A 25251-nucleotide genomic window follows, 5' to 3' on the forward strand; every position below is an offset into this window, starting at 1 on the left:
TCGATGTTGTACTCTTTTCTTTCTTCTGTCGGTGAGAAATTATTTCTTTTGTATTTTTCTTAAATAGAAAACAATGAAAAAGCATAGCGATAAATTTTTAAAAAGTATTATGTTACAAAGCTTTTATTAATGTTCTTTATTGATTTATACAGATTTTTTACAGCAAATTTAGATAAGAGGAATGATTTGTATATGTCTATATGTTTAACTCTGGAAAGATAAATGTTTTCCCGAGCCTTACCACTATTCTACCACTTAAATAGTACATATTTCACGTTTATGATCACCCATCCAAACGTGTCTGCATCTTATATTTCTATAATATCTATAAATACTGGAATAGTATGACAGTGTACGGGATGAAAATAAAATAGTTTGTTTTTGTAGATCAGTTATAATAGACACTCAACGAAATCTATTTAAATTTAGACTTGAGCATTTCTTAAAAACATTAATGGGATGTATATCGAATGTAGCATGTCCAATTAATCGCATTCTTACTGATAGTATTAAAATATAATGATATAAACTAAATTAATCGGAGTTTAAAGGTCTTTCGAAAACTAGGAATGCGTTAAATTAGCCATACGACAAGCGATACACATCAACAGTCGGTCTGTTCATCTTTCATTGAATTCACCTGACCAGTGGAGTGCTCATCATTGACTTAAACATGCTTGACCTTGAGAAAATCTATTCGTACTATATAAAAAAAATGCACTCGAGTGACCACAGAATCGATAGAAGGTGAACAAATCGACCATGAATGGTTGACAATTATCGATCCAGGAGACCGAACGTTGTAATTTAATAGATTCCGCAAAAACTGTATTAATTCTCGCCTTTAGTTTTCTTTCATATCCCATAATTAATAGTGTCTCACGATTTTGTATTTTTCTTCTTGTTACAAGGAGGTTTCCTCACGCAAGGGGTCGTTTTTATAGGACAGTAGTAAGTTGGTAAACAACAGGGATACTTGTCTTTGATGGGACAAGGTCGACCAGGTTTGACCTTTACATCATTTTTATGAGGAGGACAAGGACAAGGTCCTGGATGTATTTTTGCTGGAGGTGGACAAGGACATAATGAAATGGGTTCAGTAGGAGGATCAGGTAACGGCGGTGGTGTACACACTTCTTTTTTTGGCTTGACAAGTTTTTCGTTGCAAACGGGCTCGTTGTTTTCAGAGTCGGCTGTAGGTGGACATATAGGTGGCGTTACCAATTTCGGTTGTGGACATTCAGTTGGTCCGTACACCATCTTATCTTGTTTCTTAATCTGAGTGATGATACACTTTCCTGCTCGAATACAACTTTTCGGACATACTATTTTCTCTTCTTTTTCTTTATCCTTCTCCTTTTTCTTTACTGGTTCGCAAATGACCTTTTCTGGATAACATTCAACATCTCTTTCCTTACAAGGTTTGCTACAACTTTCCTTCTTGAGTTTACATATTTCGCTCACCGACTTGCAATCTTTCTCAGAATCGGAATTAAATTTCCCAAGCAATATGCACGAACTATGTAGACCTCTGGAATGAAGCATCTGCGTTTGAATAGTACGAAGTTTTATATGATAGGTGGACATACGTTGAACTTCGTTTTTTCGTATGTCGAACAAGAATTTGGGATAACAAGAAACGTCCTTGGAATATTTAGCTTCGATATTCTGAGATGGTGAACAGGAACATGGTAGGGATAGTTTTGAGTAAAGACAGACATAACATGGTAGTAGTGATCGACAAGGAGGGAGTGGCGAACACTCTGGGCTAGATGAATAAGATCGTAAAGGAGGTCGTGGAGGATAAGATAGTGGCTTTAAGCATAGATTCGGTCGACAGAGTGGACAAAGTGATGAAAAACAGCTGCAAGATAGTTGGCAAGGACAAAGCTTACAAGATGAAGGTAGAGGATGTTTCTTTTGTAGTGAACATTTTAAGAATTTCGGACACTTTGGCAGAGGTGGTGTAGAAAATGGTACGCTTTGAATCAGACATTTTGATCTTTTGAGATGCTTAGGAAGTTGTAGTGGAGGAGGTGGTGCAGGAATTTTATTGAGTAATGTCGGCAGTTTAAGTAGGGGAAGACATTTTCTATAACAAATCTTTGGCGGTGATTGTTTTGAAAATTCCGAGTGAGGACAAGAGCACAATAGTGGACAAGGAATCCATAGTAAATCGGAACAATCTGTATTCACTCGACAATAGTAAGGTGGTATCAGTGAAATACATTTTTGGGCCTGTGGACATGGTTTTGCTTGTTGATACGATTGTCTGCATGGACCACTGTTTGAACATAGTGAAGAGTTCTGTGGTTGGCATAGAGGTGATGGTGCTAGATTCGACGATTTCGAGAAACTCGACGTACAAAAGATCTGTAGTAAGGTCGTTGATATGGAAGGAGCAACAGCATTATTTAATTGTGTCTTCTTTATAAGATGTTTCAAAGCAAGTCCATTTTTCAATGCCATAAACGTTGGCTTTAGAAGAAAAATCGTCATTCGTTGAAACAATCCATCCAGTTTTAAATCACGGATTATCTACGATTCAAGCAAAAAGAAATATTTGTTTTCCATGTTCTTTTTCTCCGTTCACGCCGTTGCCTCCACATACCCTCTGTCTTTCTGCTGACTTAGCAATCATCCGGTTCGCAATTTTCCGTTCTGCACGGTTTCTTGGGCGGGCATTTAACGCAGAATGGTTTTTTTTCAGGACGCTGTTTTGGAGGATAACCAGGTGGACCTGCTGGCGTACAGGGGCCTTTCGGAGCTTCACAAGGACTCCTTCTTGGCCAATCAGGTGGACCCTCACCGCAGTCAGATTCACCCAATCTTATTTCCATATTCTTCACCAACCTGTGATTGTTCTGCGCGACACGTAGAGTGGAAATTCGATAGATATCTATTTTGTGTATTCTTATTTTGACTTTTTTTAAGCGACCCCTAGATGCCTCTAACCCACCTCCCTCCTATATTCCAAAAGAATTCATCGATCTTTCTTCACACAAAGAGCTGTAGAGATAAGAATGCCCAAAAAAGGAAAAAGGAAAGAAAAAAGTGGTTAATGAACGTTAGGCTCGGGAAAAAGAACAACAAAACAATGACTATCACACGATACAAATAATTAAAGTAAATAACAATTTAAAACATAGTAGGAACGACGTGTTTTCGATTCGTGTTGTTTAATCGATTATTCGTCTGTTCCATATCATCGGTTTTATAATCTTTCGCATGTTCATCTTTAACTACCGTTTCAATGACACTCTCATTGTGTCTCACGTGAAATATTTTTTTCTTTAATTCCAACGACTTTCCAACGAGAATTTGAAGTTTTTCGAAAGTTTTGTCGGAGATATTCTTTGATATAAACGCATCTTGATTAGTGATAACAATATTATTAACAACTCGTCCTATGTCACCTTCCGTCGTAGCATTATTGGACATCAAAAACGTTGGCATGAACTTATCGAGCTCGTCTTCTCGAGATGATGACTTTGAACTTCCTTTTCGCGTGGAATAATATTCATCCTCGTAATCAGTACCCTCGGGAAAGTAGTCATCGTTAATTGATCTGTCTCCGGTGCTTCGATTTGATTCATCCTCTCCTTTCTTTGTAGATGATGAGCATCGAATTTGGTGACTCGCAATCGTTAAAGAATTCGCTCGTTCCTGAATGACAGGCCAAAAGCTGTTCTTACCGATCAATTATCTCTTTCTTTTCTCTATTTTTTTTTTTTTTTTTTTTTTTTTTTTTTTTTTTTTTTTTTTTTAAATTATATTTATGCATTGCGATTGTGATCTTATTTCTACGCTTTTTGTGTATTTTAACCCGCCCAACATCATATCAAGAAAGAGGCAGAAGGGAGGTGGAGTCACAGCGACGTTTTGATTATCAATTGATTTATTAAAATATTAAATCCATTTGACCTTAAGGTAGAAAGAGAGAGAGGCCTTCGAGATGTAACTTAAAATTAATGTTTAATGTATGATCGTCAGATTATATTCTTATAATAGGATTCTTAATAAAAGAAAAAGTATACGTACGATTTCAACATACTTCGGCTCCTCATATTTAATATTCATACTTCTCGTGTTTGATTGTAGCTGAAATCATATAAATAAAAAAATAGTTTGTACTTACATATGTATTTCTATATTTAAAAAAATTTTTCACAAGATACATATTTTGACATAGGTAAAGTTCATAAGATTTGGTTTAATTAATATTATTGAATATCAAGAGTTAATCTTCTATGTTATAATTTATACCGAAAGTGTCAAAATTATACAATTTTGGTAATTCCACATTCGTTTCTATTCGTTTAATATTCGATTTTTTTGTAATATCTACTTTCTCCATTAACACATTTTTATCGGGGAAAAGAAACTTCAAATATTTCTTCTTAAACATCTTCTCGTATAAAAACTCGTCCTTAAAATAATAAATTGAAGGCGTTTTGCATTTTTTTTCACCGCCTTTAGTATCATCTGGACATCCAGGTGCTCTAATAACTGGAGGACATTGTTTCTGTACACAAGTATCATCAGTCTTTTTCATTTCTGGACATTCTATTTTTTGTGATATGCAAGAATTACGTTTGGGACGAGGATCTGATGTGGCACAAGTCTTTTTCTTTTTACATGGATCAGGCTTGGGACAAGGATCTGGCTTCTTACATGGATCTGGCTTCTTACATGGATCTGGTTTCTTACATGGATCTGGCTTCTTACATGGATCTGGTTTCTTACATGGATCTGGTTTCTTACATGGATCTGGTTTCTTACATGGATCTGGTTTCTTACATGGATCTGGCTTAGCACAGGGATCTTTCTTACATGGATCTGGCTTGGCACAGGGATCTGGCTTCTTACATGGATCTGGTTTCTTACATGGGTCTGGTTTCTTACATGGGTCTGGTTTCTTACATGGATCTGGTTTCTTACATGGATCTGGCTTCTTACATGGATCTGGCTTGGCACATGGATCTGGCTTCTTACATGGATCTGGCTTGGCACAGGGATCTTTCTTACATGGATCTGGCTTGGCACAAGGATCTTTCTTACATGGATCTGGCTTGGCACAGGGATCTGGCTTCTTACATGGATCTGGTTTCTTACATGGATCTGGCTTCTTACAGGGATCTTTCTTACATGGATCATGTTTATCACATCCTTGGCTTTCCTTGAGACATGTACATGGATCCTTTGGAGTTTTATTGAAGGACGAATATAAGTTCCTTTCTAAGCAATCATTTAATACTTCTTCGTTTACATCCGCGAATAAATTCGTAGTCAAATCAGCTGATGACGGACGCAGCTTGAAGAAATCGTCCAAATGATACGAATTAACGCTTGAATTTGAATTTGATTGTTTTTTAATTATCTTCATTTTCCTCACATTCTCCAAAAGAGATTTTACGGCAGAGGACACTCTTTCCACGGGTCGCAATTTCTTGCAGAAATTATTTTCTGTCTCATTGCTTTGAAAAACAGATAATGATTTTTCATTTTCATTAGAAAAATGGTCTACGTTCTTGATAATCATCTGAACTTCCATCGAAGAACGTTCTAGAGATTCTTTTTGAAACTCAGACTTTTCTTTTCTCGTATAGAAATCACCGATAAATGTTCCAGAAAGATCCTTCAGATTCTCCATTGATAGAATTACGTGATTTAAAGGTACTATCTCTGATATAGACTTACTTTTCAAATTAATCATTTTCTCATCTTCTATATTAATTCTCTTAAAATTCGTATTACATTTTTTATCATTCTTGATAATGTCATAAAATCTTGGCTTAGCTTTTGCATTGGCTGCAATAAAACGTTTCAATTTTATAGAGTCATCATTTTGTATATTTTCGCCATCTAATACTTTCGAGAGAAACCAAGAAGATCTAGCCTTATCATTTGCTTTACTAAAATCATATAATAGCCTACACTTTCTATTAGTGAACGTTGCGGGCACAGTCCAATCCTTCAATTTGTTCTTTACATTTGTTTTATATACAGGTTCTTCGTCCTTTCGTTGTTTTTTATCGTTATTTCTCTTCATACATTTATCCATATGAATTTTCAACTTTTTTTCGTTCATCAAATGCAAAGTGAAAAATCTATCTTCAGCTTTTTTGAAAGGTGTGATCTTTACAATTGGCGCCACCATGGCCAACGTCTGAACTTTTTTCTTATGACATCGCTTGGATATCGACTTTTTCATAAGTTTTTTTTCTTTTCTCTTCGAAGAAGTGGAGAACGTTGTCGTGTTCGCGTACGGATCTATCGGTCGAAGTAACCACTCTGTCATCTCATTTAGGATGTCATTTTTCTGGCGGACTCGTCGCATCGTGTTGTTGTGGGCCATTTCATCTAGGATTCGTGTCATCATCGATCTTAACTTGCTGGTGCACGTGTCGCCCGCCTGGGGACAGACGTAGAGACGATGTCAAGAATCATTTTTGCTGTTTTTATCGTTTGGTTCGAGCAATCGTTTCTACGTTCACGATATATCGTTTGTTTGTTTTGTTGTTTGTTTTATTTTATTTTTTCGTCATCGTCGTCCTAAAAACTCGGTATATGGAATAACCATTGATGTTTATAAAATGCAAAGAATTCTTTTCCATTTTCTTCGCTTCTTTATACAAATTTCCATTTTCTTGTCACTTTTAGCTGATCCAGTTTCTAAAATATTCACTCATTTTTATTTTATATACCTTTAAAATTGATGCTTACTAGGAATCGTGGATGTAATACCGATCTTTTTCTGTTTCCTTCAATATTATCATAACTATTTCGATTCCTCATTATCGATTGTCATTACAGTTGTTTTTAAAACAAACTTCAGTTTTGTCATTCGTCATTTGCGAATAAAAATTCATTTTGAATAAAATTTCATTTCAAACGAATTTGGAATTACAAATACGTTTTTCTATTTGTTATATACCTCTTGATTTTTTATTTTATAATCAAAATTGAAAAAAAAAACTAAAAGTGAAATACTTCTTACCTTCGACGATGTAAGACGTTGATTTACTGCTCGAGCTTCTTCGCCGATCGGCAAACAATGTAAAGCTTCTACAAGTTTATTGATATCAGTTTCGTTAACTTTCAGTTGATCAGCTAAGTAGGGTAGCTTGTTATTTTCCTTCATCATTGAATCTTGCTTCGATGTTGTCTCATACGACCGTGATTTTTCCATCAATGTTAATATTCGTGAATTCTGTTTTGAGATGGTCATTAATTTAAATTATTTTCTAAGCTATATAAATATTTGGAAAAATCATTGAAAAATTCTTACTTGGCCATAAAATGGTTCAGTTCCATTGAAATGATGCACTCTGTTCTGAGTAAATAAAAATCTTTTATTAATACCAGCCACATCATAAATAGGAATGGTATTTAATGTTGAATGTTGTCTCGCTAATCGTGATGCGTTTGGATTGACTCCCTCAATTGTCCCAATCAGTGTAATCTGCAATTAATTTTGAGAATAATTTATCATATTTTAGGAGAATATTTTATATTTACCTTTAAATTATCTTCGCCAGCGTAATATTTACGCTGACTGAAAGATTTAACAACGGATTTAGCGGCTCGGGAAAACATTGTTAAAATCTTGTGGAAATTACTTGAAATTTTTTTAACGCCTTCATATGGCGTCCGTCTGATCCAAACTAAATAAAATAGTTTCTAAACATTTGTTATTAAATGACCATCACAATTTTGCTAATGCAATTGTTTATAACAAATTCAAGAGCTATCGAGTATGTCATGTATGATAATCATAATGAAATCATTTTATTTTTTGTTTTCTTCTTCTGTTAAGAAACATTTTACCATATTATGGTAAATATTTGTAATCAGAAGATATTGTAGAGTTCCTATATTACCACTTTTAGAGAAAAGTACAGATTACTTATACATAACAATGGAATATAATAGGATTAAAAATATAAAATATAAAATACGATTATATATTATACAACGTTATTTTTTATTTCCAAAATATAAAATATGTTTACGTTAAAAAAATATCAGACAGCATAATTTTTACATATTACATTCTTAAAATATAAATATAGTATGTAAAATATATATACTATTCCTAACTGTTCGATTCTGATTATATATTTACATTTTGAACAATTTCATTATAAACTTTTTCCTTCATCCTATGTTTTTGCAGATGCCAAGAACTTAAGATTAGGTCTTTGGGATACGTCTTCTGAAAATAGGAAGTTGAATACTTTTTCCTATCCGTCATTTTGAAACAATAAAAAAGATTAATGTTGTTTTATATTTAAATTTTTCTAAAACTTTCTGATATTAATATACTTACTGTACATTTTCCAACAATTCATCTCTTTCGTTTCTACTTTTTCATTTGTAAAATCTCATCATACAACCAAAAGTAATACTTTATTTTTTTTTCACCATTTGAATACAATGCATCGTTCCAACATTCAAACATTCTAGGAGCTAAAATAATAATATTAACAGTATCTTCCAATGGAAAATTAGCTAATTCAAATTTAGCATAGGCTATCCAAGCTTGTAATGTATTATGTTAGAATATTTATAAATTAATAAACAATTTTGGTTTAGTTTAAGATATATAATCATATCATAAAATCAAACTCATTTTAAGTAATAAAAATAATAGAGGAAAAATTTTTTTGATTAATAAAGAAACAATACAAATTTAATTATACTTAGTTGTAATTTCTAGAAATATGATTTATCTTGACTAAAATATAATTAATTCATAAATACTTCCAGCACAGTTAATGTCTCCTAATAAAGTTTCTAATTCTGTAAACTAAATAGACATTATAATAAGTAAATAAATATAAATGTGATTATAGGAAAAGTAATTTACTTTTATCAATGTTGTGCATTTTTCAGGTCCAAATTCACACATGAACACAAAATTCTACATCTATCAAATTGTCTAAGTTGTATCTTTAAATCAATGTAACTATAACATAATTTATTTTTGAGACAAACACATAATGCTATACACTGAATTACAAAATGTAATTTAATATTAATAAATAATACAAAAAAATTATTATAATAATAACATACCAATGTTTTTTTTTTGCTAGAGCTAAATTTTTTTATACTTCGAAATATGCATAAAGTAGCCATATCTTAAAAAATGTGAAGTGTTTATGTGGAATGAATTCTAAACATTAAAAAAATAAAAAATATTATGAAGTTATATCTTATATAACAATGATTATACATAAGATAAGCTATAACTATAATTATATACTATATAACTATATACTATATAACTATAACTATAGCTATAACTATATACCTGTATACTTGATGGCATCTATCTATATTTTTCATATCAAATTCTTCATACAAAGTATAATTTATCCATAGAGAGATATATTGTCTCTAATATTGCTTCTTTTATAAAAATTTGTTTTATGAAAAGAATCTGTAATGTTACTATAAAATTTAAAAAATTTAAGTATTCATTACTTTAGTAGGAAGGAACATTGGCTATAGCTCATTCATATGTTTATCTTACTTCTTTAATATCAGGATTTCCTTTGGATTATATTAATGTCAAATAATCCAATTGAGCATCATAAAAAGATTTTTTCTAATTTCTTATTCATATTGATATTTTCTTTTGCTAATTATTACATCTTCAATGCCTATTTAAAAATTGTATAAAATTCACGAAAACAAAAAAGTTAACAGCACGTTCATAAACTTTGTGAAGCCGAGATTCTCCTCCAAGACACTTTATCCAATATTTTACATCAAGATGAACTACTATAAAACGTTTATATATCTCCCTTGCTCTTTATATCTCTTTATATAATAAATCAAATTTAATATACTTGGTATATAAGATTCCCAATCTATTCAGTGCTCAAAAACTTGACATGCTCTTATAATAAATCTTTATAAAATCAAGTTACATAATAAAAAATAATTCCTAATTTTATATCAAATCTTGTCACTAACAAAACAAATTTACCAACAATACTTTCTAACATTTCCTCTATATATGTATACTTATACCAAAACTGATGTGCACTGTTTGAAATTGTAATTGCATGATTCTATAAATTTCTAGCATAATTTATTTTCCAATTTTGCATTTCCATGTCAATATACTTTGGGCATAGTCTAATAATCTATAATCAATACTTAAAGTACTTAAATATATAGATCTAAAAGCAATTATATACAAAACTTTAAAATACTTTTAATTATTTGTGGTTGTATATTCTTTAAGTATAGTAGTCGTACCAGTCGTTATCATTTTTAGGTAGTGCACGCTTATTCAATTTTTGCTTAAAAACGTATAAGTCTTATTCAAAGGAACGTATTTAAGCTGTATGTATATTATTTATTATGTCGACATTCCATATTTTAAACAAATTTTTTTTTGGTATGATATATTTCAAAGCAAGATCCAATGTGCAATCCCGGTTTTCTTATATATTTTTCACAGTGATATTCGGATTCTTGTCTTTGACCTTTTTTCCTACCAGAACAAACGAAATATTCCTTGCTCCGACCTCCTTGATTTCGTTATAGAATATGTAATTTTTCGTTTAATCATTCTTCTTTATCTAAGGTTGATAGTTTACCATGCGAAGCCTAAAATCCGTCACGAACCTAAATTATCCACCAATTGATCAAATTATTGACCAATTAATCAATTTTCTAACAAATTTTAGATGTCATGTAGGTGTCTTGTCTTCTTGTTGTAACGTTTGCTTGTACAATATATAACTATTCACAGAACAAATTTCTAAATTCCAAAAAATTAATTTTTTTCACGAAATTTCCAAAAAATGGATGTACAATATTAGTCAGCTCGGTCGACACCGTCCGTATGTTTATTATATTCGGCGATTACTTTTAATTTCTGTTTTGTAATTATATCAACTTTTCTTGATCTTGTATTTATTATTACCATTTTTATTGTGTAATATGTACTTAATGACAATCCTTTTGTCTTTCCATAATAGTAGCAATGTTTCTCTAAATCGACAACCAAGAACATTCATGTTACTAAATATAAGTTTTTGTATTGTGGGGACTATGTATTTTCGGTTTTGATTTATTATTCCAGTAATATAACATTTTAGTTTCAATAATTCATGCACCAACGTTATACTTGTACAAAATCTATCAGTATAAATATAACCTCATGGATTAGGATTGATTCAATAATTTTTTATAGAGGTGTAATATAATTTTTGCAGTTATTGAAAGATTAGATTGTATAAATGATTCTGTAGTAGAACTGCCATAGTATGGTAAAAGTGAATGTATATAAACAGTGTTAGAATCCGCTAATACATAAATGCGAATTTTCCATTCTGTTGGTTTTTTGGGGTGGTAACAAAATTGATTCTTCCTTTGACTTTTATGACTGATTCATCAATTGAAATCTCTTTATTTGGAATAACATAGTCTTTGAATGTAGCCTTCAATATAATTTAACAAGTCGCTGTATTTTTTAATTCTTATTCTAATGCTTCTATCATTTGAAGTATTTATATTTAAATGTAACATCCAATAAATTTGGAAAAACATTTTTCTCCAAAATATGTTCAAAAAAATTATATTTTTGAGTTATGTTGATGCAATCAGAAGACTTTCATATCTGACAATTTTTTAATACCCATGTTGAGTATTACACTTACAAATGGTTGTATTCTGACACTAGCACATCTACCCAATTATCCCATATCAACCGACGTGATAATACTTTGTCTACAATTGTTGTCCTGGCATACCGATTTATTTTCTTTACAATATTTTGAAGCAACTCATCAGTAAAAAAATCTGATGAAAAAGATTGACTCTGTGCATATTACAGGAACTTGTGCATTTGGACTCCTAGATTCTGCTGAAAAATCTATTTTTAATAAATCGATATTTTCGTGTGTAACATCTTGGTATATATGATTCTCATTTGGAATATTACTTCTTAATGTTACTTCAATATCATTGTGAGTTAAATGTAATTGCATTATATGTTTTCTTCTAAGCATTATAATATCGCTATCACTATCTGAATTATCATTGAAGTCACCATCATTGGACTCACCATGATAATCTATATAAAATTCATCATCACTGTTTTGCATATCTTTATAATTACTAGGCTTGCATCTCATTTTAGATATTTTAGAGCATAATTTTTACAAATGTAAAAAATAAGATATATATATAAGATATAACAATAAATACTAAAAAAATAAAAGATAGTAAATTTCAGTAATACTGAATCTGCTGCTTGTGCAATGATTTGAACTGGCTGAAATAATGACTGTTCCTTCAGACAAAACAAAGTTTTTATAGATGAGTGAAGAGTATGTTAAGATAAACAGTGTTATGTTTCACTGCCTAAATTACCGTCACATACTCGTGTCAGAAATATCTGATATGACAGCAACAGTAAAGCAGCCTTGCTGGGAACATCCTATGGTTCAATCACAAAGAGTTAATACAATTAATACTACAAAATTAAAAATTTCTTCTACTTTAACCACTTGCACTGGCGATTAATTCATAGATGTACGTGTCAAAACGCTACACTGCAACTCCCCATGAAGCGTCACTTGTAATTCATGAATATTGTCATATTTTACTTTCATTTCCAATGTCTTTCCATATCCATCCCTTAGATTAATTTCACAATTTTTCACATATTTCAGATATGATTCTATTCTATTTTCGTCATAAAAAGTGATTCAACATCACTTCCAAAGTGGAAAAACAATTTTTTCGCAATCATAATCACTATCACTATCTTTCTTTACTATCTATTTTAATTAGTTATTTCCTTTATATTTATCGAAATAATATCACTAAGTTTACTGTCGCTCTCTGTTTTACAATATGGGTTGAAATTACTAAAATAAAACAAATGTATTATTTGATTTGACTGGTATATAAGAAAATGTATTGCGAATTGTAAGAATTTTGAAATACGTTTTTATGGGATATTATATCGATTACTCCACGTAACGGAGTGCACTCCGAAATTGTACTTCGATAACGATTCCAGTCGATGTATCGTACATGTCATTTTTATTATTGCAACAACTGCATACCGACATGTATAATATGTCGTTGGCAATTTTTAAACAAAAATATCTTGACATACATGACATGTCTTTCCAACATAAATGATTAAGTATCTTGGTCTCTCTACTTGTTTCTTGTAATCAATTTGTCTACTGAGCATATTTTATGCAATTAGTTATAATTAATAGCTTCTTATATTTCAAACAAAGTTTATTACACCAAATACATGCCATTTTGATCAATTACTTTTTGCCATTTTTGAGGTAAAATCATAATCCCGTCATTGTAGAATTTCTTTTTTTTCTCCACAAAAAACTTTGACAAGTAATTTTCACAGGCCTCTTTTGAAGCCAGCTTTGCATTATTAAGGGAATTCTGCAAAGACCGAAACAAATGGTAGTCTGACGGTGCAAGGTCAGGACTATACGGTGGATGCATTAAAACTTCCCAGCCAAGTTCTCTCAATTTTTGATAAGTCATCAATGATGTGTAGGGCCTGGCATTGTCATGATGGAAGATGACATCTTTATTATTGATTAATTCTGGTCGTTTTACTTCGATTGCTTGACGTAATCTTTCCAGTTGTTGACAGTAGAGATTAGAATCAATCGTTTGACCGGGAGGCAGCAACTCATAGTGAACAATTCCTTTACAATCCCACCACACACATAGCATCACTTTGTTTAACGCCAATCCTTGCTTTGACCATGATGTTTTCCGTACATCGTTGTTGTACATGATCCATTTTTCATCGCCCGTAATGAGTCGCTTCAAAAATGGTTCGATTTGGTTCCGTTTTAACAAAGATTCACAGATGGAAATTCGATTCATTAAATTTTTCATTGTTAAATCATGTGGCACCCAAACATCGAGTTTTTTTTTGTATCCAGCCTTTTTCAAATGGTTTAAAACTGTTTTATGGTCGATGTTTAGCTCCTTAGCGACATGATGACTGCTAATGTGTCGGTCTTGCTCAATTTTTTTCATGATTTCATCGACTTTTTCAGTCATTGGCCGACCAGAGCGAGGTGCATCACTTATATCAAATTTTCCAGATTGAAACCGCTTGAACCAGATTTGTGCCACACGTACTGATACTGCATCAAGACCGTATACATCACAAATTTTTTTAGCAGCCTGAGTCGCATTCGTCCCTTTTTTGTAAAAGAATTTCAAAACATGTCGAATTTCTTCTTTTTCACTCATTTTCAAAACGTAATAACTTTTAAATAAATAAACAAATATATCATAATCTTTCTAAAAATACTTAGTAATGTCACCTTACAAACGCACGCAATTACTGAAATTATATGACTGTAATGTCATCTGCCATGAAAATACGAAGAAACTTTTTCTTCAATCCAATATATGATTCCTATGTGTCTTCATACGTTTTTCATTTCCAATATTGATAATCAACCCATTCATGGAAATCTGAGATATTTCGTGGCTGAGAAGGAATATTTATAAATGAATTGTTCTTTAAATAAAATTCTAGATAGGTTTAACATTATAGAATAAAGATTTTAATGTTATTCTTATAAGAGGTAAAATTTCTTGATCTCTCTCTTTTTCTCTTTCCTTTGCTTCTTTTAATAGTTGTACTGCTATGATTTAAATTTCCACAGATGCTTTGTTTTTAGTCTAAAAAAGATATAAATTGTGAATAAGTATTATAGTTAAATGGTATGTGTTATAAATTATAATTATAATATAAAATATACTAATACAGTCCTAAACAAAATAATAGCTTCCACTCAACATTTTTATTTATTTTTGAAGATATATGCAGGAAAATACATATTTTGTCCTATATATTGGACATGTAAATATACGAAAAATCGCGTTTGTAGAATATGTTTTACTAGTTATCAAAAAAAAAAAAAAATGTAAATAGAAACTAAAGTTGGTAGGGCAAAGTAATAGCACATTATATAAAAAATATATCTATATAACGAATAAATAATTTATTAATATTTTGTGATACATCCTTTCGTTTGTAATAATTCAAGCAAACGATTTGGTATTGATTTGTATAATTTAAAAATTTGTTGTGATACATTAATTCTACAATTTTTGATTTTAATTCTTCTATTGTTTCAAATTGTCTTCCTTCTATATAAATATTTCGGTTTAGTTCGGACTAAACATTTTCTATAATATTCAAATCTGAAGAGTATTCAGGCCAGACTAAAACTTTCTTATTAACAGAAAAATAATTTTGTACAGATTTAACTGTATGAATCGACGCATTATTCTGTTGGAATATTCAATTTTTCCATGTAATGTGAACAGTATGTTCTTCCAATTGATCATTTATTAATTTGATATACATTTGACTGTTCATTGTTTTATATAAAATTTATATTTATTCTATTATGGTATTCAATTCCTGCTCATACCATTACAATTCCTCCTTCCATTTATCGATGTCTTAAAATAAGTTCCTGTTTCGAAGATCATGGAAATAATAATGCCATCCATCTGAACCATCTAAATTAAATTTTTTCTTATCACTAAAAATAACTTTTCTCCAATGTTGTTTCCAATGATTTTTTGCGAACATTAAGCATTGTCCTCTGCTGTACATATGATGTTAATGGTGCGCGTTTCTTTAGTTTCCAATGTTTACAAGATATGTTGGACATTTTTTATGTTACAATACTTGCTTCTTTAGCAATTTCTCCTGCAGTTTCTTTGGAATTAGAAGCTTTCCGTAAAGAAGCTCTTTTTTGTCGTTCTGTCAAAACTTGTTATACAATGGTCTTTTTTTTCCATAATTTTTAGAATCCTTTAATAAATTAAGTATTGCATTACGACTTCTACTGAATAGTTTTACTATTTTTAAGATAGGGTAATTCTTTAATCGTAATACTAAAATTCTGTCGATTTCACTTTTATTTAGAGTCTTTCCTCGACCTATTTTCAAAATTTAATAGAAATTAATAAACCACAACATGGCTACAAACGTATTCTATACTTATGTTTTCGTAGACACCTGAATAACGAAAGAAAGAAATTTAATAAGTGGAAAGACCTCATGTGTGTTATCACATTCCAATAAAGCGATTTTCTATATGTATGTATAACGAGATCGATAAAACAGAGAGGGAAAAAGTTTCCTGCTTGCATCTTCAGAAATAAATAAAAATGTTGAGTATGCTATCACTTTGTCTCGGACTGTATATAATATACAATCATTTTATTTTAATCACTTTAGGTATTTTTTATGATTTTTTTCATGATGATAGTTGATTAAATCCGATTTTCTATATAACAAATTCAATTACAGTTATTCTAACCAAATAAACAGAACATTACTTACACTTTTATAGAAACAGTACAATATCATATATTATTTTGGCGGCTAATTTGATTTTAATCATATATACATAAGCTATATTCTATAGATAGATAAATGAACGTAGTTATTTTGGATTAAAATAGATTTAAAAACCTATACTTTCAAAACATAATTCTCTTGCAATTTTTTTTTGTATAATCTTTTTTTGCAAGTACTAAACTTCGCTGACGACCAAACCGTCTCAACAAATATAGTTCTTTTTTTGATGTTCCGACTACAGCGTCACAGCATTGAAACATCACAGTAGTTCTTATCTTGCACACCATGTTCGCTATAGTATTTCTTATATTTCATTGAAATTATGGTCAATAGAGGGCGCACTCTGTAGTTTATAGATTTACAGCGAAGATATCAACTGTCGAAAATTCTTATAAAAATATTTCTTTTTTAACTGTCTTATAAATGTACAGTATAAAATAATTATCTTATTTTTCACTATTTTATATCTCACTTTTTTCGTTATAATGTCAGAAGATTATAAAGATAAAGCGTTTCTTGCTTACAAAAATGATTCACGAATACCTTGTCGATATGGCGCGAAATGTTATCAAAAAAATTCATTACACCATAATAAGTATAAACACCCTTTTTCGACTAAAAAAGTATGATATCATTTTTATTATTTTTAATATTATAAACTTTATTATTTTAATATTATATTTAATATTATAATATTATATGTTTATTATCTTTTAATATTATAAAAATATAAGATACATTTTTTGAAGGCTTTTTACATATTATCAATAGATTTTCTTATACAAGGTCTAGCATGTAATTGAAAGCTGTTCGATTACTGCGTAAATAATGATTTTAATGAAAAATGTTTCAGATAAAAGTTGAATGATTACGAACATAATTTGACGTGATTAGTTTTTTGGTAGAAGAATGCGTAAAAGATACATAAAAATCAAATTTGTTATTTTTAAGTCGAATCATATATTTTTTATTACATTAGTCGATCCAGCTTATAATTCTGTATAAAAAGATATTAAATTATTTATGTTGAAAAACTATTAGTTTAGGAGATATTTTAATTTCGATAAGGAATTATGTACATTAAAGTGTAGTGAGAATAATAGTAAATAAATATTAGTAATAATAGTTTCTTATTGTTCTTATGATTAAATTAAAATATCTCCTAAACTAATCATTTTTCAACATATATGGGTTAATCCTTTTTTATAGAAATTGTCAAGCTTTATTAACTAAAGCATTAAAAAACATATGATTCCGTTTAAGAAACCAAAGTTAACATTCATATGAATTTTACATGTTCACTTGTACAAAAAAACTAATAATATTAGAATATACTCTCCTCAAAATTTAACTTCTATCTAAAATGTTTTTAAAATCATTACTTATACAGTAATTGTAATGATTTTAGTTACATATTTCACTCTGTATTTCAACATTAATTCTATGATAGTTATATTTTTTGATTTTTAATGTATAACTACAATATTAATTTGTTGAGGTATCAAAAATATATATTTATAAAAATATATTTTATTTATAGAAAGAAGCCAAAGTTAGTCAAAAAACATTAATTGGGAATAAAAGAAAATTTGAAGAAATAAATGATAATAAGAAAGAAGCAGATTCTGTTTCTGTTTCGAGTAAAATTCAAAAAGTTAAGACTAATGTTCCTAATGCTGATGTAAATAATTCAGAACATACTGATAATATAGAAACAGATAATGAACATTTAATTACAACATCAAATAATGAGAAAATGGTTGAAGACAATATAGAAGAAATAAAAGAAAAATCTTGTACCTCACTTGATAATAGTAATCAGACAGACAGTGATGATTCTTGTATAATATTATCTCCAAATTGTATGAAAGAAAGTATTAAAAATTTATTCTTAGTTCAAATGCCAGAAGATTTCTACCAATTTTATGAGTTTTGCAAACTTATTTCCAAAAATGCAGCATTGAGGGCACTAAAATCCGTTCATCTCAATCTCGTAGGTCCTTTCGATATTTTAGATAATAAATTAAAAAGTTTTAAAAATAAAGATAAAGAAAAATATCTTGGACATTGGAGATATTATTATGATCCACCAGAATTTCAAGTATGTATTAAACTAAATATTTAAATACAGTTATTTTCAAAATCTTTAATAAATAATTAAAAGCATCATAATGAGATTTTTGTCATTATGTATATATTCATCTCTTTTATAGACAATTATTACAGGAGAAAAAGATGGTTTACATCTTGGATATTGGAGAGATGAGCCTAATGAAAAGCCAATATTTGTAGTAAAAAATAAAGCAGATGTAAATTGTATAATACAACCTGAGGCAGAAAATGTATTTGGTGCAGTTAAGTAAGTATGTATTCAAACATAAAATTTTTAACTTTCATACAATATTTTAAAATACTGTTTATATAATTGCAGTGTTTGTATCGAAGATGCATTGAAAACGGCCAATCTATTCGAAAAGACAAGTATATTACAACTTCAAAAACAATTAAAAGAATTTGCTCAGAAACATAATATAACTTTAGAAAGCAAAACAGACAAAATGATAAATCGGGAGAAGAAAGTCGTTGCAAGGACATTTCATAAAGCTGGGATCGTTGTACCATATAATAAGAAAACACAATTAGGTTATAGAGAATTATCAGTGACTGACAGTAAGAAACTTCTACTCTATTTCTACTACATATCTATTTATAACTACAGTATAATTTTACTATTGATATTTTAGAAGAATTACAACAAATATTTAAGAAAATAGATGAGGCAAATTCCTTAGAAGAGCGTAAAAAAGCAATGTCTAAACTCGATGAAGTTGTACGCCTCGCAACAATAGCTGCAGATGAATGTGACTTCGGAACTTGTTTAGAATTGGCACATGATCTGTTTTCTAGTGGTAATGTGCATATTGAAAAGACAGCATTGCAAATGTTTTCCATTGCTTACACGCATCTTAATCGTCCAGAATTTTTAGAAATAATTAAGGTACACTTGAAGAATAGAAAACGTGGTAATGACTTAACCGTCATTTAAAATTTTTTAATCTTAAAATATATAATTTTAATGCAAGCTTTAATTAATTATAAATGCCAGATAATATACTTATGAAATTATTTAATAATACTTATGTAAGGCATACATCTATAATATTATAAGATTAAAAAAATTTATATTTTAATAAATTTATTTAATAACAGTGATGAGAATTTATTCAAAATAAACTATCCGCTTTAATCTTAGAAGAAATAATTAGAGGAAGATACATAGGTGTAACTCTAATTTTCTTAAAACTGGATTAAATAGATTTACTTTCTGTATTTAAATCCTAGATATTTATTTCCAAATATCATAAATATTTATAAAATTGTTTGTTGAAATATACTTTTATAATAAATTTCCTGAATTATTATCCTGAAATGTTAAGTTCCTAGTATCGGTTCTAACGAAATGAACCAAACATTTAATAGTATCGTATTACAAATTGATTTATTAAGGTAATTGGTTTCTTATTTCCAAATCATCTCGAACAATTGAATCATTGATATTCTCAATGAATTTTATTCTTCATCTACAAACGAATGGCTGACCAAAATTATCGATGAGCTATAAATGTAAGTAACGTCATTAGAAGCTGAACGTAGCACGTGCCATCATCGAAGTAAAAAGCACAAGAAAATAGGGCGGTTACGAAGAAGAGTCGAGAGGAGAGGTAAGAACAGGATAAGAAAAAAGAAAAGAGATAGAAGAAGAAGGAGTAATGGTAGAGCAGGGGAAGCGACTGCCGTTAAATCGTACGTCGAATGATGCAAAAGTTAAATATAAAAGCGCCGGCTAGCGTCGCGGCGCCTACCGTGGACCAATGACACGGTGTTGAAGACAGTCTCTTCATGAACTTGGTCACGGACTGGAGATAGACGATTCGGTTTTCCTACGATAGACGCTTTGGTTTGTTTTTTCTTCGTACGATTTTTTTACTTACGTTTCTGTATTTGGATTGTGGACAAATTTATTCGATAAAGTTTTTTTTAGTGCTCTACATTATTATCATTCATATTATTCTTCAGGAGAGATTTTAGCGAAAATTGCACATCCATAAAAAGGAGCACAAGGATTACATCAGAAGTGCGTTTACGAAGCCATTTCGAGTGAATTTGTTTGATCAGAGCACGTTAAATTTCACCATTGATTACACTGACGTTTACTTCGGGATTTGTCGGTGAGTATTGATTTTACTCTTATAGATCTTATTCATTGAATTTGGCTAGATAAGTTTGTATAGAAAAATAATAATCACTCGATATGTAGAATGGATCCTACTCTAAATAGGAATCCACATTTTCTTGCTATTTGGATATAACAAATATTCGAGATGTTAGTGCTATTGGTGCTTTTAATTAGATCGTATGTTAGCGAATTAAAAAAAACAAGTTTGCGACATCATTGTGATTCACGTGGGTGAATATTAGCAATGGATGAGTTCCAATAATTGCCCATTGCTGGGCCAATGTGAGCAACCTCTGTCAACGACATCCGTTCCGAACGGGACTATTTCTGATCACCAATTCGGCAGAGATTTTATTTTTGGACGCAGCATCTAAGGTCCAGGATCCAGAGACTGGTGCTGCGCCGTTTTATGTCTCTTCCATCGAATAATCCATCTCGAAATCGAACTCAATTTTCGATTCAATATTTCTTCGAGAATGATCTAATCTTTTGATATTTGCATAAAATTTAGACAATGAACTAAAAAAAAAAAATTTGTGTGCTAAGACAGAGTTTGCCAGTATATTAGCATAATACATGTCAAAAGAAAAACGTACTTTGATATTCGTAAATTTACATTTTACCTATTTCGAAAACGAATGTCTATCTCGATTTTTGTTACAAGTATAGCATAGTATTACCTTTAATTACTTATGCATTTTCTAACATTATGTTACGAAATCATTTCTTGATATATATAATAATCTTTAAATTATGTAAATTATATTCATATCTCTCTACATCTCGTAAATAGTGTTATGTAATTTGTGAATAATTTTTTTTTTACTATAGCAAACAAAATTCTAATCGATCAAAATTGATTACAATTATTAGTAAGATGTATTTCACTTTGAATATTACATTTATATTACAAGCCGATCACTTTAATTATCCGGACAATTTTCTGGTATATGTTTTGCAAATGTATGTATATTATATTTATTTTTGTCCGTTTAATGGGTCATGGTCATAATCGAAGGTACCGCCAACTATCTTCAGACTGGAGAACGTTTTTGAAGAAACGAAATATTTGTGGAAATGCTGATATCAGTGACAGCATAAGAAAGATAGATAGATAGATAGATAGATAGATAGATAGATAGATAGATAGATAGATAGATAGATAGACAGATAGATAGATAAATACAGAGAGAGAGAAAGAGAGAGAGAGAGAGAGAGAGAGAGAGAGAGAGAGAGAGAGAGGAAGGAGTGCCGAAAACAAAAATTACGCACGTGCACACGTGTCTGTGATGTGACTGGAAGGGCGATCGCGGCTGCTAATATGTGTGTCTGTCACTTTCTAAAATATCTGATGCACTCATCGTGAATATACCTGGTGGTGGTTTGTCGGACGCTTGTATATAAGCGTCGCAGTACGCAAAAATAGAAATGGTACTATATTTAGGCGGCCTACACTCGACATCCAACAAAGAACCTTAAGGTTTTCATCTTATTCAATACTTTTAAATATATCGATATATTTTAAATAATTCAAAGGAGATTGTCGTTTAATTATACATCATGTAATATGTATTTGCTTGATGTAAAAATAGAATATGTATATATGTAACAGATAAGGCATAAAACGGACCATTTATAATTTTATACATTGAATAGTTATTCGTTTATCATTATTTTTCAATGACTATAAACATCGTTTCAATGACTATAAGTATCGTTAATATGAATGATCTTTACACGCGTATGCACCTTCCAGGTGCCAAACCTTTTAGTATCAATGAACTCTTTCTGAATCTAAAACTTCTTACAGAAGTTCTACAAATGCTTTCTTGGTCTAACGTACGTTTTAATTATAACAAAGACTTAACAATTTGAAGTCAGAATATTGTATTGACAATAGTAAATAAAATTAAGTCAAGAAAATTAAAACTATCTTTTAAAGTTTTTAAATAAATAATTATCAAATTAAAAAAAATAGTGATAATAGATCTGTTAAATTGTAATTCAATTCGCAACTAATTGATTACAATAACTAAATAACAATGACTTGGCTTTATTGATGACAATTGTCAAACATCTAATTTACATCTGGTATATATATATTTTATGACAAAACGTTCTGATTTCATATTAATGTATAAGAATTCATAGATACGTGCTAACAATGTAGGCACCCTATTTCAAGATACTTTTGGCCTGGAGCCATCCAGATTTACTCATCTCACTGTCACTATGCGACCCAGAGTTTGGTCGATTGATTTCTCTTAGAATGTATAGGTGCATATGCAAGTCTTTAAGTATAGCCAAATAACTATCTTGTAATCCTCGGATTATCTCAAACTTTGATTTTCAATTGTTCCTAATCCTTTCGTACAAATCTATAGAATTGTTAAGAAGAATTGAAAATAATAATTACTTCAATTCACTTTTAGCTAATTCTTCTTTTAATAATTTTTTTTTTACTTTACCGACGTTTAAATACTGAAAAAATGATTTAAGATATATGATGTCAAGTCAGTCTTACTATTTATTTTGTTTTGCAGTAATGATAGAAATCAAGAAGAGGTGCAGAACATTTCGAAATAGCTAAGCGTAATGTCACAGCATCCGTCTAGACCGCCAGGAGGTCATGGACCTCCCGGCGCTTCCTCAGGTAGAACCAGTACGCCAAGTGGACCAAACACATCCACTCCGTCGAACATGTTCAAACCACCGTCGGTATATTCGCCTTCCTCTTCACGAAGACCACCGACACCTGTCCATCATACCCGTCCAATGTCACCACATTCATATCCTGGTGTGGTTCATTCAATGAGTCCTGTACCGATCGGAATGCCAATTTCACCTGGGTTGTCACCAGTTTTTGGTTATCCACCGCATAATTACATTCAATGTCCAAGACCACGATGGCCATCGTCTCTTGCTCAAGGAAATCAATCTCCTCGACCATTTATACCAGTACAGGTTAGTACAGCAATAGCAATACTAATACCAATATCAATCACTTATTATGCGAGACTTATAATTGTCAATATTGGTGTTAGTAGTCACGCTATCGTATCATTAGTTCTTCAAATATAGTTAGTCTTATCTTGACATTTAGTATCGATTTACTAGCAACATGCTATCTTGTACATTTGTAGATATGATAGAAAATATAAATTAATTTTTATTATGTTTATATTTTATAAACAAATTGCGAGTTGCATATAATAATAAATATTTTATTCAAAAAATAATTATATGCTTATATAGAATCCACTTGGAACCGATATAATATCACCTGTACCCTGTGCGCCACCGGAATACTTGATAGCACCTTATAGATCCGGTGATTACGAATATATTAGTGTGCCATTGGATCACACACCAGTCGATGAAGAATCCAGTGGTCCTAGTACTGCAGAAATTATCGCCAGTCAAAGCCAAAATTATGTTGATGAGAAACTTGCCGAATATCAGGCTACGATACAACAATTACAAGGTAAGCAAACGTTTGCTTTGAATCTGATAATTTAATTCTGACCTTTATTTCAAAGATCTTGACGAAGAAACCTTCTAATTGTTTTTCCGTTCGCACTGGTATCTATGCCAGAACATAATCAAGCGCATACATAACTGCCGTGAACCAATTTCTCACCACTTGTTGCTCAAACGTCATTCCAGATTTCACGTTTCTATGATGTTCTATCCTATCAATAGAAAATTTTAAGTCTTATTATTATTTTTATTTTTTTTGTACATGGAAAATGTAATAAATCTCTCGTGATTATTTATAAAATATTTAGATCATTATGCACAAAAAATAGGTCATAAAAATTAATTAGAAACATTTGATTCAAAACTCTTTTTGAGCACCTGAATCGAAGTTCTCATTTCGTACGTAAATTGAGCAACGTTGATTACATGCTTATCGAGTCTTAAAAGTAAAAATATGATTGCAATGCTTATCAATTTAAAGTGAGTAATATTATAATGACTGGCATTAAGTACAAAGATAAAAGTAGAATGAAAATAAAAGAAATGAAGAGATTGATCGATTAAGACGCGATATAGGGTGGTCGTTAAGTCGTTAGAATATCGTAAGAACTTTTATTACATTTTTCATTTCGCAAAAATAAATTATGATAACTTGTCGATAAAATAGAAACAGGCCGTCCTATTCACGATTAAAACTCTTATTCCAAGTACGGATCGATCGTACTGATTTTTATGCGAGATAAATTTTACCCTGTCCACCATCACAAGAAAAACTAGCTTTAAAAGTCCGATCGATTGGACGTGAAAATGAAAAAAATATTCGTTTATGAGACTAGTTACATAAGAACAATGCGACTAGACTTGAATTAATCGGAAAGAAAGGAAGAAGGATAGAAGAGAAATAAAGATGGTAATGGAGAGAAAAAGAGAGAAAGGGAGAGAGAGAGGGAAGGAGAGAGAGAGAGAGAGAGAGAGAGAGAGAGAAAAGGTCAGGATAAGAGGATTGATCGAGAAGGTTTCGTATAGAGAATATAGGAGAGGGGAGAAATGCCGATTCCATCGACGTCAATGCCAAAACCGCTTCGACGCTGTCGTCGTTTATGTTATTACGCTGACT

The 25251-nt window shown here is 30.6% G+C and overlaps 4 protein-coding genes and 1 long non-coding RNA gene across 11 annotated transcripts; 2 read left to right on the forward strand and 3 right to left on the reverse strand.

Annotated features, from left to right (window-relative positions):
• Positions 1–256: 256 nt before the first annotated feature.
• On the reverse strand, positions 257–2588 carry LOC124423541. Its single transcript, XM_046961362.1, has one exon. It carries the CDS (start codon positions 2497–2499, stop codon positions 880–882), a length of 1620 nt encoding a protein of 539 aa, XP_046817318.1. The 5' UTR covers positions 2500–2588; the 3' UTR covers positions 257–879.
• Positions 2589–11396: 8808 nt separating this feature from the next.
• On the reverse strand, positions 11397–16623 carry LOC124432682 (histone-lysine N-methyltransferase SETMAR-like). Of its 6 annotated transcripts, none has more exons than XM_046981762.1 (3): positions 16400–16621; positions 15477–16206; positions 11397–14718 (listed from the first exon to the last, which is right to left on the reverse strand). In XM_046981762.1, the coding sequence occupies exon 3, from the start codon at positions 14278–14280 to the stop codon at positions 13288–13290; it is 993 nt and encodes a 330-aa protein (XP_046837718.1). In that variant the 5' UTR covers positions 14281–14718; positions 15477–16206; positions 16400–16621; the 3' UTR covers positions 11397–13287. The 6 variants fall into 6 exon arrangements, with proteins under 6 accessions (XP_046837718.1, XP_046837720.1, XP_046837723.1 ...); XM_046981764.1 differs by lacking the exon at positions 16400–16621 and having other exon boundaries at positions 15477–15993; positions 16073–16391; XM_046981767.1 differs by lacking the exon at positions 16400–16621 and having other exon boundaries at positions 11397–14228; positions 14355–14718; positions 15477–16391.
• A 136-nt stretch (positions 16624–16759) lies between these two features.
• Positions 16760–19562, forward strand: LOC124432681 (histone PARylation factor 1). The gene is made up of 5 exons (XM_046981760.1): positions 16760–17040; positions 17958–18518; positions 18631–18776; positions 18849–19087; positions 19162–19562. Exons 1-5 carry the CDS (start codon positions 16903–16905, stop codon positions 19461–19463), a joined length of 1386 nt encoding a protein of 461 aa, XP_046837716.1. The 5' UTR covers positions 16760–16902; the 3' UTR covers positions 19464–19562.
• Positions 19563–19578: 16 nt separating this feature from the next.
• On the forward strand, positions 19579–24174 carry LOC124432689 (extensin-like). Of its 2 annotated transcripts, XM_046981786.1 has the most exons (4): positions 19579–20375; positions 20495–22134; positions 23198–23618; positions 23910–24174. In XM_046981786.1, exons 3-4 carry the CDS (start codon positions 23250–23252, stop codon positions 24171–24173), a joined length of 633 nt encoding a protein of 210 aa, XP_046837742.1. In that variant the 5' UTR covers positions 19579–20375; positions 20495–22134; positions 23198–23249; the 3' UTR covers position 24174. The 2 variants fall into 2 exon arrangements, with proteins under 2 accessions (XP_046837742.1, XP_046837741.1); XM_046981785.1 differs by having other exon boundaries at positions 19579–20646.
• On the reverse strand, positions 23917–25200 carry LOC124432693. The gene is made up of 3 exons (XR_006944361.1): positions 24513–25200; positions 24181–24346; positions 23917–24054 (listed from the first exon to the last, which is right to left on the reverse strand). It is a non-coding gene; the product is annotated as an uncharacterized LOC124432693 (long non-coding RNA).
• Between the last annotated feature and the right edge of the window lie 51 nt (positions 25201–25251).

This window comes from Vespa crabro, chromosome 1 (assembly GCF_910589235.1).
Source record: "Vespa crabro chromosome 1, iyVesCrab1.2, whole genome shotgun sequence".
NCBI classification, from domain to species: domain Eukaryota; kingdom Metazoa; phylum Arthropoda; class Insecta; order Hymenoptera; family Vespidae; genus Vespa; species Vespa crabro.